We start from the raw sequence: 15505 nt of genomic DNA on the forward strand, positions 1-15505 counted from the left end.
AGAGAGAGAGAGAGAGAGAGAGAGAGAGAGAGAAACATCAATGTGTCTCACATTGATTGGTTGTCTCTTGCAAGAGCCCTGACTGGGAGGAGATCAAACCTGCAACCCTTTGGTGTGTGGGCTGGTGCTCTAACCACTAAGCCATGATGGCAGTGGCACCTTTTGTTGAATTTCTCATCATTTCCTTAGATTGATTTCTACAAGTAAAGTGATTGGGTCAAGTTTATGACTTCTTTTAGGGCTCTTAATGAAAGCATTACATGCTTGCCAGCATTGAGTAGTATAATTTATTTTTCTTTGGAAAATTGCTGTATGAAAAATATGTTCTTTTTTTGTCTTTCGTTGGTTAATATTGAGCTTATATTTTTCATTTGTTTATTAGCCTCTTGGAAATTTTATATTTTTTGTTCCATTTATTGCTCTAGTGTAAAGAATCATTAGTTGACTGTTACCAAATAACTAAAGTCAGATTTCATCCCAAATATCAAATGCTTTATTCTTTTGTCAAACTTTAAAGGAGAAAATGTGTCTTCAGCTTACATTATTTTCTTTTTAAATGTCCCTGGGGGAAAAAAAAATTCTAATTCTGTAGAATAAAAAAACAGGAAGACAGCCAGGCTGGTATGGATCAGTGGCTGAGCCTCAATCCATGAAGCAGGAGGTCACAGTTTGATTCCCTGTCAGGGCACATGCCCAGGTTGTGGTCTGGATTCCCAATACAGGGTGTACAAGAGGCAGCCGATCAGTAATTCTCTCTTCCTCTCTCTTCCTTTCTCTGAAATCAATAAAAACATATTTTAAAAAACACATTAAAAAAAAACACACACGCCATAACCGGTTTGGCTCAGTGGATAGAGCGTCGGCCTGCGGACTGAAGGGTCCCAGGTTCGATTCCGGTCAGGGGCGTGTACCTTGGTTGCGGGCACATCCCCAGTGGGAGGTGTGCAGGAGGCAGCTGATCGGTGTTTCTCATCGATGCTTCTAGCTCTCTATCTCTCTCCCTTCCTCTCTGTAAAAAATCAATAAAATATATTAAAAAAGAAAGAAAGAAACAATGTTTGCAAAAACTTAAAAACAAAACAAAACACACACACCAGGAAAACAAAAGGTCCATGTCAAAACTGATATTATGACTTCACACAGATGAGACATAAATGGTAAGATTCCCATTATAGAATGACCTCTCAAAACAACCATTATTGTATTTGCTGTTTAAAAGTAACACAAGTTCACTGGAGGCAAGGGGGAGGGTCAAAAAAGTATAACAAAGCAAGAAAATTCATCTTTTATTCTACTACCCAAAGATCATCACTGTTAATATTTTGGTCTATATCTTTCTAGACTTCTTCCTGCAAATATACTCTGACATTCAACAATGCCCTGGGGGTAGGGAATTTGGGACAGATAAGAAAGGGTGTGATTTTTGTGTGTGTGTGTGTGTCTCAAATATTTTTGAGACAAATGGGTTTAAAAGAAGGAATAGGCCTGCTCCCCAGGATATGTTGTGTTTTATTCATACATGGACTCACTAATTCAATAAATATTAACCACTTTCTACGTGTCATGTATTGGCTTAGGAGCTCTTCATTATGTGGGCCTCCGGCTTTCCCCTACAAGCTGGGGACATAAATTCAGAGAGACTTACTCATAGTCACATGAAGAAGTGATGAACTAAAGCCTGTACTGTGTTTCCCCCCACAACTGTTTAACCTCGTTAATTAATGGAAAACAGCATTTCTGATTAATAAGAAATCCCCATCAGTCACCAAATTCAATCCTGGAAGTTTTTTTATATATTTTATTTATTTTTTAAGAGAGGAAGGGAGAGGGATAGAAAGTTAGAAACATCGATGAGAGAGAAACATCGATCAGCTGCCTCCTGCACACCCCCTACTGGGGATGTGCCTGCAACCAAGGTACATGTCCTTGACCAGAATCGAACCTGGGACTCTTCAGTCTGCAGGCTGACGCTCTATCCACTGAGCCAAACCGGTCAGGGCCTGAAAGTTTTTTTTGAGTGTTACTTCTTGGACACTTTAACATCGAAGCCAGGACAAGAAAATACACTCTTTAAATATTTACTAAAAAAAAAAAAAAAATCTTTTGTTTAATATTTAAAATTTTCATCTTAGCGGAGCTGTTTTCTTTTGGGAAAAGACTTCCTTGATTAGTATATTTTATTCTTCTTTCTCATATATTGCTATCTCTCTGTGGACTGGATTGGAATTTCTTTGGCAATTAACCTTTCCTTGTTTTAATAACTGTTTTTAAATTGTGGTAAAATAACACATAACATAAAATTTACCATTTTTGTCAGTTTTAAATGTACGTTTCTGTAGATTAAGTACATTCACATTGTTGTGCAGCCGTCATCACTATCCATCTGTAGAACTTTTTCATCATTCCAGACTAAAACTCGGTACCCACTGAACACTGCCTCCCCATTCTCCCCAAGGACTATTGTTTTTAAAGGAGATAGATACCTTTAATAAGCTTAGTTTTCTTTCATGAATGAGCACATAATTGTTTCAGGGATATGAAGAAAAGGGATATTTGTTAATATAATGACAAATGCAGAACCTACTGACAAAGGTATATAATTTGTAAAAATAGCTGAGTGGGCAGAATTCTGATTTTCAGTTGCCTTAGGCACTTCAGTGCACTTCTGATGATGATTTTCCTTGGGCTTGTAGTTATACTGATGGAAATCACATCCATGCATAAAGAGTGAGCTTAATTATACATAACTACGTATGATGATGAGGTTTTACATTTTTTTTACATATACTTTCTTATTTACAAAAGAGGAGACACTAATTCTAACTCATCTCAAAAAAGTCGTGTGTGTCACCCTCAGAGCATGAGAGTTTATTGTATGTTATCCTTTTTTGCAAGAAGACACTATATCTTCACTATATCTACCCCCCCCCCTCACCCCCGCCCCCCGCCCCCTGCCCCGGTCTGGGAGCTGTTTTCCTTATATGATGCCTCCACAGTCCCCTCTGGTCCTTGTTGTGACTGAGGACAGGGAGGTACACAAAGGCTGAGTTGGGGTTTAGGGTGGTGGAGCAAACTCACTATTGCAAATGACACTTCTTTACATCCTCAGCTGATTTGTACAGAGCCTAATCATTTAAGCTCAACATAGTTAAAATTAAAAGCAGCCGGAATTGTTTGATTGCTAATGTATGCCCCAGGCACTGTGCTAAATGCTTCACATGTATGACTCCATTTAATCCTCACAATCCTAGGAGATAGGAACCAAATTTCCACATCACTGATGGGAAAACGAAGGAACAGAAAGATACATAACTTGCCAAAAGCACACAGTTTATAAGTAACCAACTGAGGGTTCAAACCCAGGCAGTCTAGAGGCCTTGTTCCTGGCTACTCTGTTAACACGCGCTCCTGGTCCAGATCAGGTTTGACAGCAAGGTTTCCTCGTCAGAGAGTCAGGGCTAACCACACACACACACACACACACACACACACACACACACACACACACCTGTGTGGTGAGGTGACAGGGGAGTCCGAGGGAAGGTCAGGCACTGGGTTTGGAGGTAAACGCTCTCTAGCAAGGGAGGGAAATGGGAAAGGCACGGTCATCTCCTCCTTCCCTGTTTGTTACCTGGTCGGTGAGAGGAGGTGGGGAAGTCTCTAAGCTGATCCCAGAGGAGTCAGGTCATTCTCTGTGCTCCTCTCTTGTTTTCTGCCCCTTTGCCCCAGGTCTCCAAATTGCTGCCTCCTCCTCAGAACTGCTCTCTCTTGAGAGAGCCACTTCTCCAGAACGTAACCCTCAAGTTCTCTCCTACCTCCCAGGCCTCCTGAGCAGCCAGCCTTCTTCTGAGCGGGTTGTTAGGACAGTGCTGGGCTTAAATGACCGGCTCTAAGGTGGGCATGACTCCCCTCCTCACAGTTCCCCGGTTCTCCCAGGAACACAGCCCCGTCTGCATTCCTGAAGGAAGTTTCAATGCAAATGACTCCCCCAGTGAGGGGACATTTCTGGACAAGGAGATATTGACGGATCCTGCCAGAAATTGAGGAGGCTTAGTGTCTGGAGTGGGCGAGGGTGACCTAGGAGCTTCAGGACCTCAGCGGAGATCCCGGCCCACTCGACCTCTGGTCCCCTCCACCCTCTAGTGGGGCCAGAAACACTCCCCCAAACCCTGCTCATGGTTTCTGCTCTCGGGTACCATCGTCCACACACAACTTAAAATGAGGAGAGGTAACGTTTCCTGGGAAGATTCCTAACTCCAAATAACATGTTTGCAGACGGTCTCATAATTTTTGTGAGTTAAAGTCATGTTTCAGGAATAAGCACTTTATATCTATAGGTGGCATCTCTGTGAATAATTTTGTGAATCTTGAGGTCTATAACACTCCCCCCCACCCCCCAAATCAAGAGGTGGCCTGCCATGCCAAATTATGCTAAGCTCTCAGTGTACTTTTGGTCATTAAACTCCCCTGCTACCTCCTATAGAGGGTAGCAATGTTTCCTACATTTCACCTGAATAATTGTACTTCAACTTATGTGAAAAATGTTTTCTGATGAGTTTTCATGTGGTGACACGATAGTCAGCATGTCATTGTAACATAGCTCCATTTGACAGCAGTGCTGTTTGTGGTTGAGTCCTAGGAAGCATTTGTTTAAAATTATCTATCTATACATATAAAAGCCTAAGCGACCTTTACAACCAGTTGACTGGTTGCTATGATGTGCACTGACCACCATCTGCCCCCTGGTGGTCAGTGCGCTCCCACAGCCAACCTCCCGCGGTCCTTCTGCCCGCCCCCCTCCCCCCCCCAACCAGCTGGCCCCGATCGGCCCCTATCAGGACTGGGCAAGACAGCCCCGATTGCTGGCCAGGCTGAGGGACCCCACTCATGCACTGGGCCTCTAGTGTCATCTACACTAATAAAAGAGAAAAATGGTAATTGGCGTACGGCGATACCGTTTTCATTGGCTAATCAGGGCTATATGCAAATTAACTGTCAACTAAGATTGGCAGTTAACTGCCAACAAGATGGCGGCTAATTTGCATATGTAGGCACAATGCAGGGAGGCGAAAGGGAAAGCAGGAAGAAGCCCCCTGCCACTGACAGTGATGGAAACCCAGGGGGGAGCTAAGAGCTGGGGGGCAGGGCAAAGGTGGCCCTGGGGCCACCTTTGCCCTGCCCCCCAGCCATGATCAGAGAATCAGGCGCCTTTGCTGCCCTGGCCAGTGATAGCAGGAAGTAGGGGTGGAGCCAGCGATGGGAGCTGGGCACGGTCGAAGCTGGCAGTCCCAGGAGCTAGGGGTCCCTTGCCTGGGCCTAAAGCGGAGCCCACGATCACGGCGCCCCCCGCTGCCACTGCAGGTCCCCGCTGCCCAGGCCGGACGCCTAGGCCAGAGGCGTTAGGCCTGGGCAGGGGCGGAGCCTGCAACCGCGGGGAGCTGGGGGTCCCCTGCCCAGGCCTGACACCTCTGCTGGAGGCCTCAGGCCTGGTCAAGGGGCCGATCCGGTGATTGGTGATCGGAGGGTGATGAGGGTCAACTCCTCTGGCTGAGGCATCAGGCCTGGGTGGGGGACGGAGCCGGGGATTGGGGGGATATGATGGTCCCCTTGCCCAGGCCTGAAGCCTGGGTCAGAGGCGTCAGGCTTGGGCGGGGGGTGGAGCAAGTGATCAGAGGGAGATGGGGGTCCCCTGCCCAGGCATGATTCCTGGGCCAGAGGCCTCAGGCCTGGGCGGGGGCCAGAGCCAGTGATCGGGGGGAGATGGGGGTCCCCTGTCCAAGCCTGACACCTCTGGTGGAGGCGTCAGGCCTGGGCAAGGGGCCGATCAGGTGATCAGAGGGTGATGGGGGTCAACGCCTGAAGGCTCCCAGTATGTGAGAGGGGGCAGGCTGGGCTGAGGGACACTCCCCCCCCCCCCCTCCACACACACCCAGTGCACGAATTTTGTGCACCGGGCCCCTAGTATAAATATAAAGAGTGAAGACTAGGTTTAGGATAGGGACCTGCTAGTTACCAACCAAGGGGCTAGAAACTTTTTGACTCGAGGGCCACAATGGGTTCTTAAACTGGACTGGAGGGCCGGAACAAAAGCATGGATGGAGTGTTTGTGTGAACTAATATAAATTCAAAGTAAACACCATTACATAAAAGGGTACGATCTTTTTTTTTTAGTTTTATTCATTTCAAAGGGGCCGGATCCGGCCCGCGGGCCGTAGTTTGCCCACGGCTGGGCTAGAGGTATTCTTTCACTCCCTTCCATACTCTTGTCTTCTTCTCTGCCCCCTTTACATCATGATGACAGTGTGGAATACCGTCCTGAGCCTATTCTGAACACACTGCCCTGTTTGGTCAAGTTACCCCCAAGCTACTGCCTGGGTCACATCATGACAAGAAAAAGGTGTTTTCCAATGACATTAATCCAAGAGCAACTGGAATTGGCTTCTTTTCATTTTCTATCCTTTATTTCATTTTAATTACAGCCGCTTGGAGCCAGTGACTATTTGGAACTATCAAAGAATTTTGATACAGTAATTTTGAGAAACATTCCCCAATTTACACTGTCAAAAAGGAGTCAAGCTCGAAGATTCATAACTCTCATCGATACCCTCTATGATTTCAAGGTAAGGATGAAATGTGCATTTTCTCAAAACTGAACCTTTTAGACTGTGGAGCTACTTCGCCTAGGCTGGAATCCTGGTCTACCACCTAGTTTACTTCAGTGTGCCTCAGTTTCCTCATCTGTAAATTGGGATAATAATATGTTTTACTCCAGAGAATTGTGAGGACAAAATAAGCTAATCTGTGTAAAGCATTTAAAAAAAATGTTTGGCACAAGCTGAGTGCCATGTAAATATTAGTAGTAATAGTACTAGGAGTAGTGGTAGTATAATAAAACTCCCATCATAAGACTCTCTGCTATCTTAATCATTCCCTCATTCAACTAGACACATCCTGCGCTCTATCTATGACGATGTTCAACACAGTTCCTTGCCTGGACTGAGTGTGCAAAAAATATTTGAATGAACAAATGAATGAACCTCCTCAGTATTGGCTCTCTGTCTCCCCATGACCCAGAAACCTAATAATAGTATTGCACCATCTTATTGTTGTTGTTTTCCAGCCTTGTGTCTTAGCGTGAATTGCTGCGCCATTGTCCATTCATCAGAGGTGGTGCAGCCTCCTGGTTAAGGAGTGGGCCCTGGGGTCAGACTGTCTACCTTGAGACCAGCTTAACCTCTTGAGATGCAGTTGCCTTCAGAGGAAAAACTCAGGAACAATGGTACTCATCTCACATGGCTGTCGTCAGCGTTAAGTGAGCATATAAAGCACTTAGAACATTAGGGGGCTGTGTAAGCTTTTAGTGAGCCACTACTAATAGTCTACACCTGCCACTGTATATTTTCAGTGAAAGTATTAGTACAGTTTCAAATTAGAGTTAATTAAATGCTATTTTACTGTTATACAATTTTGCTCCCTATTTCTTATACAGAAATAGAGCAGTGATGTTAACATTGAAAGGACTTTAGTGGGAGGAGGAAAGGCCAGCATCTCCTGGGAGACTTTAACGTTTCACTCACTCATTCTTCCACCAACCTCCATCATGCCGAGGCCAGTGCTGAGCGCTGGAAGTCCAGTGACAAGCAAAGCCAGGTGTGGTGCCTGCCTTCGCGGAGCTCCATCTCAGTGTCAGAGAAGCAGTAATCAAATGCCCACAGAACTAAGTGTGAGTCACTGCTGTGGGATGGTCTCTTGGAAACATGGTGCCATGAGAGTCTAGGGGGAGAGTAGACTGATCTTCGTGGGGGCGGGGGTGGACACAGGGAGGTCCGGCAGAGGACCACCTGCCTCAGAATCACCTGGGCTACCTAAGATCTGGATTCCAGAGCCCATCCCATCTGGCAGAGGATGGCGCCTGGAACCTGCGTGTTCATGAACTCCCCCAGTGCTGCTTAAAATGCCGAGAAGAGATGGCTGAGATCCAGGGCAGGTGAAAAGGCCTCCGGGGGGGAATTTGCAGCAAAAGCCCTGCGATGCACCTGAGCATGAAGGGCAGCCCTCCTGGCTCTGGGGCAGGGCTGCGGAGCCCACCTCACACACGGCTGCCCACTCCCCTGGGGCCAGCGTGCATGTGATCGGGGAGCCAGGAGAGGCCTGAAGCTGAGGACTCCAGAGCTAGGGGATCAAGTTCCAACCATCGTCAGTGGTCTCCTGGTCACTCATCAGAGAGTGCTCTGAAAGGATCGCAGGGGCCGGAGTGAAGGGAGTGAGCCTGGAGGCAGCCCTCAGCTCTTACAGGGCCAGTGCTCCAACACGGGGTGATGGAGGGGGATTAGGAGGTGGTTCTTAGAGTGTAGAATTGATAAACTCTTTAAGAAACATGTACTGCAGCTAGGGAATTCCTTAAAGAAAGCTTAACCCTGGCCAGTTTAGCTCAGTGGATAGAGCATCAGCCCTCGGACTGAAAGGTCTGGGATTCGATTTCGGTCAAGGCCACATACCTCGGTTGCAGGCTCGATTCCTGGCCCTGGTCAGGGTGAGTGCAGGATGCAACCGATCAATGTGCCTCTCTCACATTGATATTTCAAAAAAAGAAAAAGAAAGAAGAAAGCTTATGGCCCCCACCCCCTGACTCTCCCTCTCCCCCACTGTTTCATCTCTTAATTAGAGAAAAAGGATTTATCTGGCAATATGATGGACTCTCCTAACATTTACATCAACTAAATCACATATTTAAAATCATCAAAATGATCTTACTTCAGAAATTGGGAGCATTAAACAGACATTATTCTAGAATGTATTCATGGGAATTTGTGAAATAAGGGTATTCCCATCTAAATAATGAAAAAAGGTGTCATTTGTGATTAAAATAATTTATAAAAAGAGGTGGAAAGCCATTTGGATATGGGAAAACTAGCCCCACATGTGAATACATTATTTTAAAGTATTGCCATATTTACTTAAATAATGAGGCCCAGTGCACGGGTGAGGTCCAGCCAGCCTGGCCCCAATGGGGGGTGGGGGGGGGGGATCAGGGCTGGGACTGTCGGAGGAGGAGAAGGTGGGAGGTTGGCTGGCGGGCGGCCCAGCCCAATCGGCCAATCAGGGCCGGGTAGGCTGGGGGGAGGGGCCAAGGGTGAGTGGCCAGTAGGCCCCGCCCTCAATTGGGGAGGCCGATTGGGGGCGGGGCTGGCCATGGGGAGGGTCTGTGGGCAGTGGGCCAGCCGCCCTGCCCCAGAATGGGGGCGGGGGGCATCGGGGGTCAGTGGCCAGGGGTGGGGCCATGGGAGGTTGACTGGCCAGCCCCACCCCCAATTGTTGTTGTGTGTGTGTGTGTGTGTGTACTGATCGGGGGCGGAGCTGGCTGGGGGGCGGAGGCCACAGACTGTTTGGGTTGGTGGGGGCTCATCAGGGGCAGGGCCGGCCACGGGTAGGGGCTGCAGGAGGTTGGCATCATGGCGACCAGACTTTCCAGTTGTTCTAGCGTTCTGGTCCCTGCTTTTTATATATATATATATAGATGATTTTCAAAGGATTGCTGTGAATCCTGAGAACAAATTCAGGACTTTAAACACCAAGAAGAGTATGTTTTGTATTTAAACTTGTGGACGCAATATTTGTAGAGATATAAAAACTCTTTCCAACATGATTCTCACCTATGCCCACTCGCTCAAAGACTTATGCAATCAAGAAATATTCATGTAAAACGTAGTCTTTTGGAAGAATGTCTTGGCAGGATGTCGATGTAAATGTAGGTTCTGGAAACTCGGGGTGTAATTGGAGGAACATTGCTCAGCAGTCACCCACCCAGCACAGCGGTGACCTCTGTACAGTGCGTCTGGGGCGTGTCTCCGATGCACAGAGACAGCTCCACAGCCAGGTATACCCGTCACCTCATGTGCAATGGGAAGGTCTGGCCCGGCATCACAAGCTGAGGCCTCTCCAGGCCTGAAGTTACCCAATAAAACCTTTGCTCCCTTTTTCACAGGTTGGTGTAAGCTGTGTGGAAATATTTTGACAAGTACTGTGCAGTTTAGAAATCACACTTCAGACAGATACAAACTATTAGGAAAAGTATGGACATTTTAAAAGCAAAATCTAAGCTCTATATTATGACAAACAATTTTATTTTCTGATTTGTTCTTGCCTTCAACTCGTGAAGTGTGAGGAGTAACACCATCTACGCGTGTCCCTCTCTTCCAGGTGCGCTTAATTTGCTCCGCATCGGCTCCTTTATCAAGCTTATTTCTGCATCAGCCTCATGACAGTGAGTTGGAGCAAAACAGAATAATGATGGATGATTTGGGGCTGAGCCAGGTAGCTGATATTAACATAATCTCATTTTATTATAAAACAGCTTAATTGTTTTTGGTTTGATACATGGCTACATTTTGCAGAAGGAATGTAGTATATATTTAACTGTTGATTCGCTGCTTCTTGAGCTGGCATAGCAGAGTTCCTCCCAATATCACTAAATGTAGAGAATTACAGTCTTAGAGTGGAAGAAATCTTAGTTATTGTATTTGCTAATGACAAAAACAAAGTACAGATTGGTTGACTAATGGGCATGTGGTCATACCTCTGACTAATGACAGCCCAGAGCTGGATGCCTGGCCACCTGCTGCCTTTTCTGGACATTCCTGTTCATGTCTGCTGGGTTTGTAGAGTGCATAATATAGTATCCAAGCATGTGGGCCGGCTATTCCAGGACCATGGAGTGCTTAGCAAGACCCTTGGCTTGCAAAGAAACCCATGATTCTTCTCCGAACCCCCATTCCCTAAACATGTGTGGAGTGCCTGTGGGTGCCAGGCTCCGGGGACACCCTGTGGGGAACCAGCCAATGTTAGTTTCCTTCTCCTGGTGCTTGGGGTTTGGTGATTCACCCAAGGCCACCCAGAAGTGACTGCATTTTCTTCTTCTGTATAAACATAAATACGTGTGTCAGGTTATATTTCTCAACTGTAGGCAATTGAAGTATTAGTCGATGCTTACACAATCTACAAATTAACTCAAAATGGATTGAAGAATTGAATATAAGACCTAAAATAATAAAAATACATAGGAGAAAACATAGGCACTAAACTTAGAGACCTTGGTCTGAGAGGGGTTTTTTGTGAACTTGACCCCAAAGGCAAGTCAAGTAAAAGAAAAAATGAATGGACTACATCAAACTAAAAAGCGTTTGCACAGCAAAAGAAGCCATCAAGGACACAAAAAAGGCAGCCAACCCTCAGGAGAAGATAGTTGTAAATGATACTTCCAATAAGGCTATAATATCCAAAATGTATAAAGATCTTATACAACTTAAAAAAACAATTTGATTAAAAAATGGGCAGAGGACTTGAATAGATAGTTTTCCAAGGAAGACACACAAATGGCCAACGGATAGATGAAAAGATGTTCAACCTCACTACTTACAGTGGAAATGCAAATCACACCTATTGGAATGGCTATTATCAAAGAAATAAGTGTTGGAGTGGGTGTGGAGAATGTAAATTGGTGCAGCCATTATGGAATACACTATGGAGTTTCCTAAAAAAATAAGAATAGAGCTGTCATAAGACTCAGTAATGTCTCCTCTGGGTATCTACCCCCAAAATTTGAAAACACTTATTTATAAAGCTATATGTACCCTTCTACTGGCACCTTAATCTTGGACTTATAGCCTCTGGATCTGTGAGGAAATAAATTCCTATTGGTTAAAAAAACAAGATATATGTACCCTTACGTTCATTGCAGCCTCATTCACAATTAGCCAAGACATGGAAACAACTTAAGTGTCCTTTGATGGATGATTGGATAAAGAAAATATGGTACATATGTACAATGGAATACTACTCAGCCATAAAAAGATGAAACATTGCCATTTGTGACAACATGGATGGATCTTGAGAGTGTTATATTAAGCGAAATAAGTCAGATGGAAAAGGACAAGAGTTGTATGATTTCACTAAGATATAGGATAGAAAACAAAAAGCAACAAATGAGCAAACATAACAAACTCACAGATACAGACAGCAGTATGGTGGTTACCAGAGGAGAAAGGGGGTGGGGTGGGGGAAAGATGAAGCGGGTAAAGGGGTCACAAATATGGTGACTGAAGACTAGACTTCGGGTGGTGAACGCACAGTAGTGTGTATTATGAAGTTGTACATGTGAAATATATACTGTCATTAACCAGTGTTACCCAATAAGTTTAATAAAAAAAGAATTGCCAGAATTTTAAAACCAGCTATAAACACTCACCTCCCAAAAGAGGGGAGCCCCATTCTCCCAACCCCAGAGTAAAGGCCGTTTGGCGTGAGGAAACAGCTCTCTACTGACCCGAGCAGGAATTATGTATTCTCAGGACTTTGGGAAAATGAAGCCAGTAATTCTTTAAAAAGCAAACTTTGAAAATATGATTACTTAAACTTACACGTAGAAATAAATAGCTGCTTATAAAGCCATGTGCTGTGACCTTTTGAAATGATGGTTTCTCCACGAGCAATACTTACGTCTAAATGATGTGTGACAGTTTGAAAGAACACACTTGAGGAGCAACATCATTTCTGTTTCTAAAGTCCTTCAAATCGCTGGCTTTTGAATTCCCCCCCCGGCCTCCCCCAAAGGATCAGGGTTCAGATATAAGGCAAAGTAAGCGCAGCACTTGGGCCTAATAATATAGGGAGTAATTAGGACACGTGACCACATGGTCCTGCAGTTTTACAGGGGTCCATGGGCAGCATGGACTTAGCAGGCCAGAACTTTCCTCTGAAAGAGAATCCCCCACAGTAAGAGACAAAAACTCAACACCCACTTAGGGGCGAGTCCTTGTTGGTATCACCATCGAAGGCTGTTTCCTGGCCTCACAGATGCTCCCCACCTCACCCTAGATGGGAGGACCACGTTTCCCAGCAACTCAAGCCCAGAATCAGCTCAGGCCTTCCCAAAGTAAGCCCCAGCTCAGCCTCCAGGCCCCACGGGACCTCTCCGCCATCCAGCTTGGAGGAGACTCCAAGGTTCGTCCTTAGGGCCTCCCCTCCTGAGGCCAGCCTTGTCTGTCAAGCTTTGGAGGAGAGCACCAGCCTTTTTCTAATTTGCCAGAACTACTGTCTTTTTGCTGTTACTTACTTCTGGGGTGCAGTTTTGGCGGAAGAACTCCTTCTCTATCTGGAATGTTCTTCCTTTAGAATTTGCAGAGAACTTTGAGCAAAAATTTTCATATTTGTATTTTGGGATGTGCTTTTAGCTTTAATTATTCTGTTTTTTTCCCCTGGTAATTTGTTCTATTTATTGATTATTGATTTAAATTAGTTGTTTCTCTAGTCTAATTTAAGAGATTGTCCATGAAAAAATTTATAGAACATTTTATAATCCAAACACATAAACCTGGAAGGTTTTTTTTTAAACCTGCACTTAGTTCTGTAAGTTCTCACTGAAGTGGTTTTAATTGGGTGGGTTATTGTTTTGTTTTTTTCGTCACCAGGACTCAGCAGGTCTCTCCATGTTTACCGGAGAAGAGGAAATCTTTGCATTTCAGCGCACAATTTCCCGACTCACAGAAATGCAGACTGAACAGTACTGGAATGAAGGCGACAGAAGCGCGCTGTAACCGTCACTTACGCATGAATGAAACGCTGGACAGATGATTCCCACAGGGAGAGCTCTTTATTATGAGACTTGAAGAAATCATTTTCTCATCATTAATTATGCACTTTGTCCTCTGAACCACTTATATCTAAAATTGCTATCAAAGATGTAGTGGATTAGTAAGTTAAAGCCATTTCTGTAAGTCTACTTTGTGCCTATTTATTTGGCCTTACTTCTGCACCACAAAAATAAAACCAGCACTGCTGAGGTTAAGGTAGGACCAGACTTTGGGCTCCATATGAAGCCACCTGAGTGAACCTTGAGTACACACACGTCCGAGCTTTGGCTGTGTGGCAGCCGCACAGTAGAAACACATCTTGTGTGAGAGGAGGAAAAACCCTACGTTTCAACTGAAAGCAAAGAAAGCATTCTGATCTGACTATAAACTACAGGGAATAATACTTTGGAATATGGGCTTCCATATGTGATTGGGGGGCGGGGGACGGCTAGGAATTGTATTAAATCTCCCAGGTCTTCAGGTTTTCTCACAGCAGAGAATCTATTTTTTACCCTGAGGTTAAGCTTGGCAGGCAGGATGTGACCTGCAGTGGACACAGAGCTGTCTGAAGAGATTGAGGATTATGACATCATGGGATAAAGTGCAAGGATGTCAAATTCTAACCAACAGGCAGGTTCCCCAACTCTGTAGAGGACAGATACCAGGAATGGGGACCTGTGAGAGTGTCCAGAGGGGCCCAGCCCTGGACACACCGAGCAGCAGAGTGGCCTCCTGCCCACCTGAGGCCAGCTGGACCCGAAGGACAGCGCTCCTCCCACTGCTCACGCGCATTGGCTCCGGTTGCAGAACGCCACTCCCCACCCCTGCCTCTGCTGCTACTGCGAGAGGGCCCTGATGGAAATAGGAATGAACACTTGACGAATCTACTTAAATAAAACCCGATTTATCCTGCATCAAGGTCACTCTTTGATTCATTCCAGTACAGTCTGGCTTTGCTAACTTGTTACAGAAAGACTCTTAGTTGAGGCTGTTACAAAAGTCTAAATTCCCCTTAAAAAGAAAAAAGAGAAGCAAAAAAAAAAAAAAAATGAGAAATCCACAGTCCGGTGGAAATCAAATATTTTTTGGAGGTAGGTGCAGGTGAGTTCGTTCAAATAAGTGAGTACAATCATCAACAGAAGTAAGCTCTTTGAATCTACTTAACTTATAAGTTACTAATCTGTCCACATTAGTCTGTTTTGAACATTAACCCAAGCCAAGCCGATAGAGAGGTACCAAGTATAGAGAAACTTAACTGTGGCTAAAAATATTTTTACTGACTTGAAACAGTGAGTTTAAAAAGAGGTTAAATAGATTAAGCGGGAGAAAGGATGGGAAATAATTGCCAAATTTATTGTTAGACATTTACATGATCTCAGAGAAAAAAATTAATCCTAAGGAATTAATATAATCATTGCTGTTTATATATAAGGAGATTGAGGCTTGACCTAAGATTCCATTTACAAAACTTCTATTATGTCTTCAACCACATGACCTCTATAAAAAAGGAGACATTTTTTTAAAATATATTTTATTGATTTTTTACAGAGAGGAAGGGAGAGGGATAGAAAGTTAGAAACATCTATGAGAGAGAAACATCAACCAGCTGCCTCCTGCACACCCCCCACTGGGGATGTGCATGCAACCTAGGTACATGCCCTTGACCAGAATCGAACCTGGGACCTTTCAGTCCGCAGGCCGACTCTCTATCCACTGAGCCAAACCTGTTAGGGCAAAAAGGAGACATTTTTAATATTGATTTTGTTTTAACTCAGTAAAGGTGAGTTTGCAATAGAACTATTGCTTTTAACTCAATAAATATAAAATGTTTAACTTTCTCCTTTCACTCTTAGCGTTTGGCTTTTCTGCGGCAATTG

At 44.8% G+C, this 15505-nt stretch overlaps 1 protein-coding gene across 5 annotated transcripts in view; it reads left to right on the forward strand.

Annotated features, from left to right (window-relative positions):
• The window catches only part of AFG1L (AFG1 like ATPase), a 163895-nt gene extending 149355 nt beyond the window's left edge, over nucleotides 1-14540 (forward strand). For 4 of the 5 annotated variants that reach the window (XM_081093851.1, XM_081093854.1, XM_081093853.1 and 1 more), the window contains 3 exons: nucleotides 6480-6620; nucleotides 10201-10314; nucleotides 13467-14540. In XM_081093851.1, the coding sequence (XP_080949977.1) occupies nucleotides 6480-6620; nucleotides 10201-10314; nucleotides 13467-13592 (381 nt within the window). In that variant the 3' untranslated portion in view covers nucleotides 13593-14540. The remainder of the gene's footprint in view (nucleotides 1-6479; nucleotides 6621-10200; nucleotides 10315-13466) is intronic. The other variant, XM_081093852.1, reaches the window with a different exon arrangement.
• Nucleotides 14541-15505: the final 965 nt, after the last annotated feature.

The sequence above is a fragment of the Myotis nattereri genome (genome assembly GCF_964212035.1).
Source record: "Myotis nattereri genome assembly, chromosome: 6".
Taxonomy (NCBI): domain Eukaryota; kingdom Metazoa; phylum Chordata; class Mammalia; order Chiroptera; family Vespertilionidae; genus Myotis; species Myotis nattereri.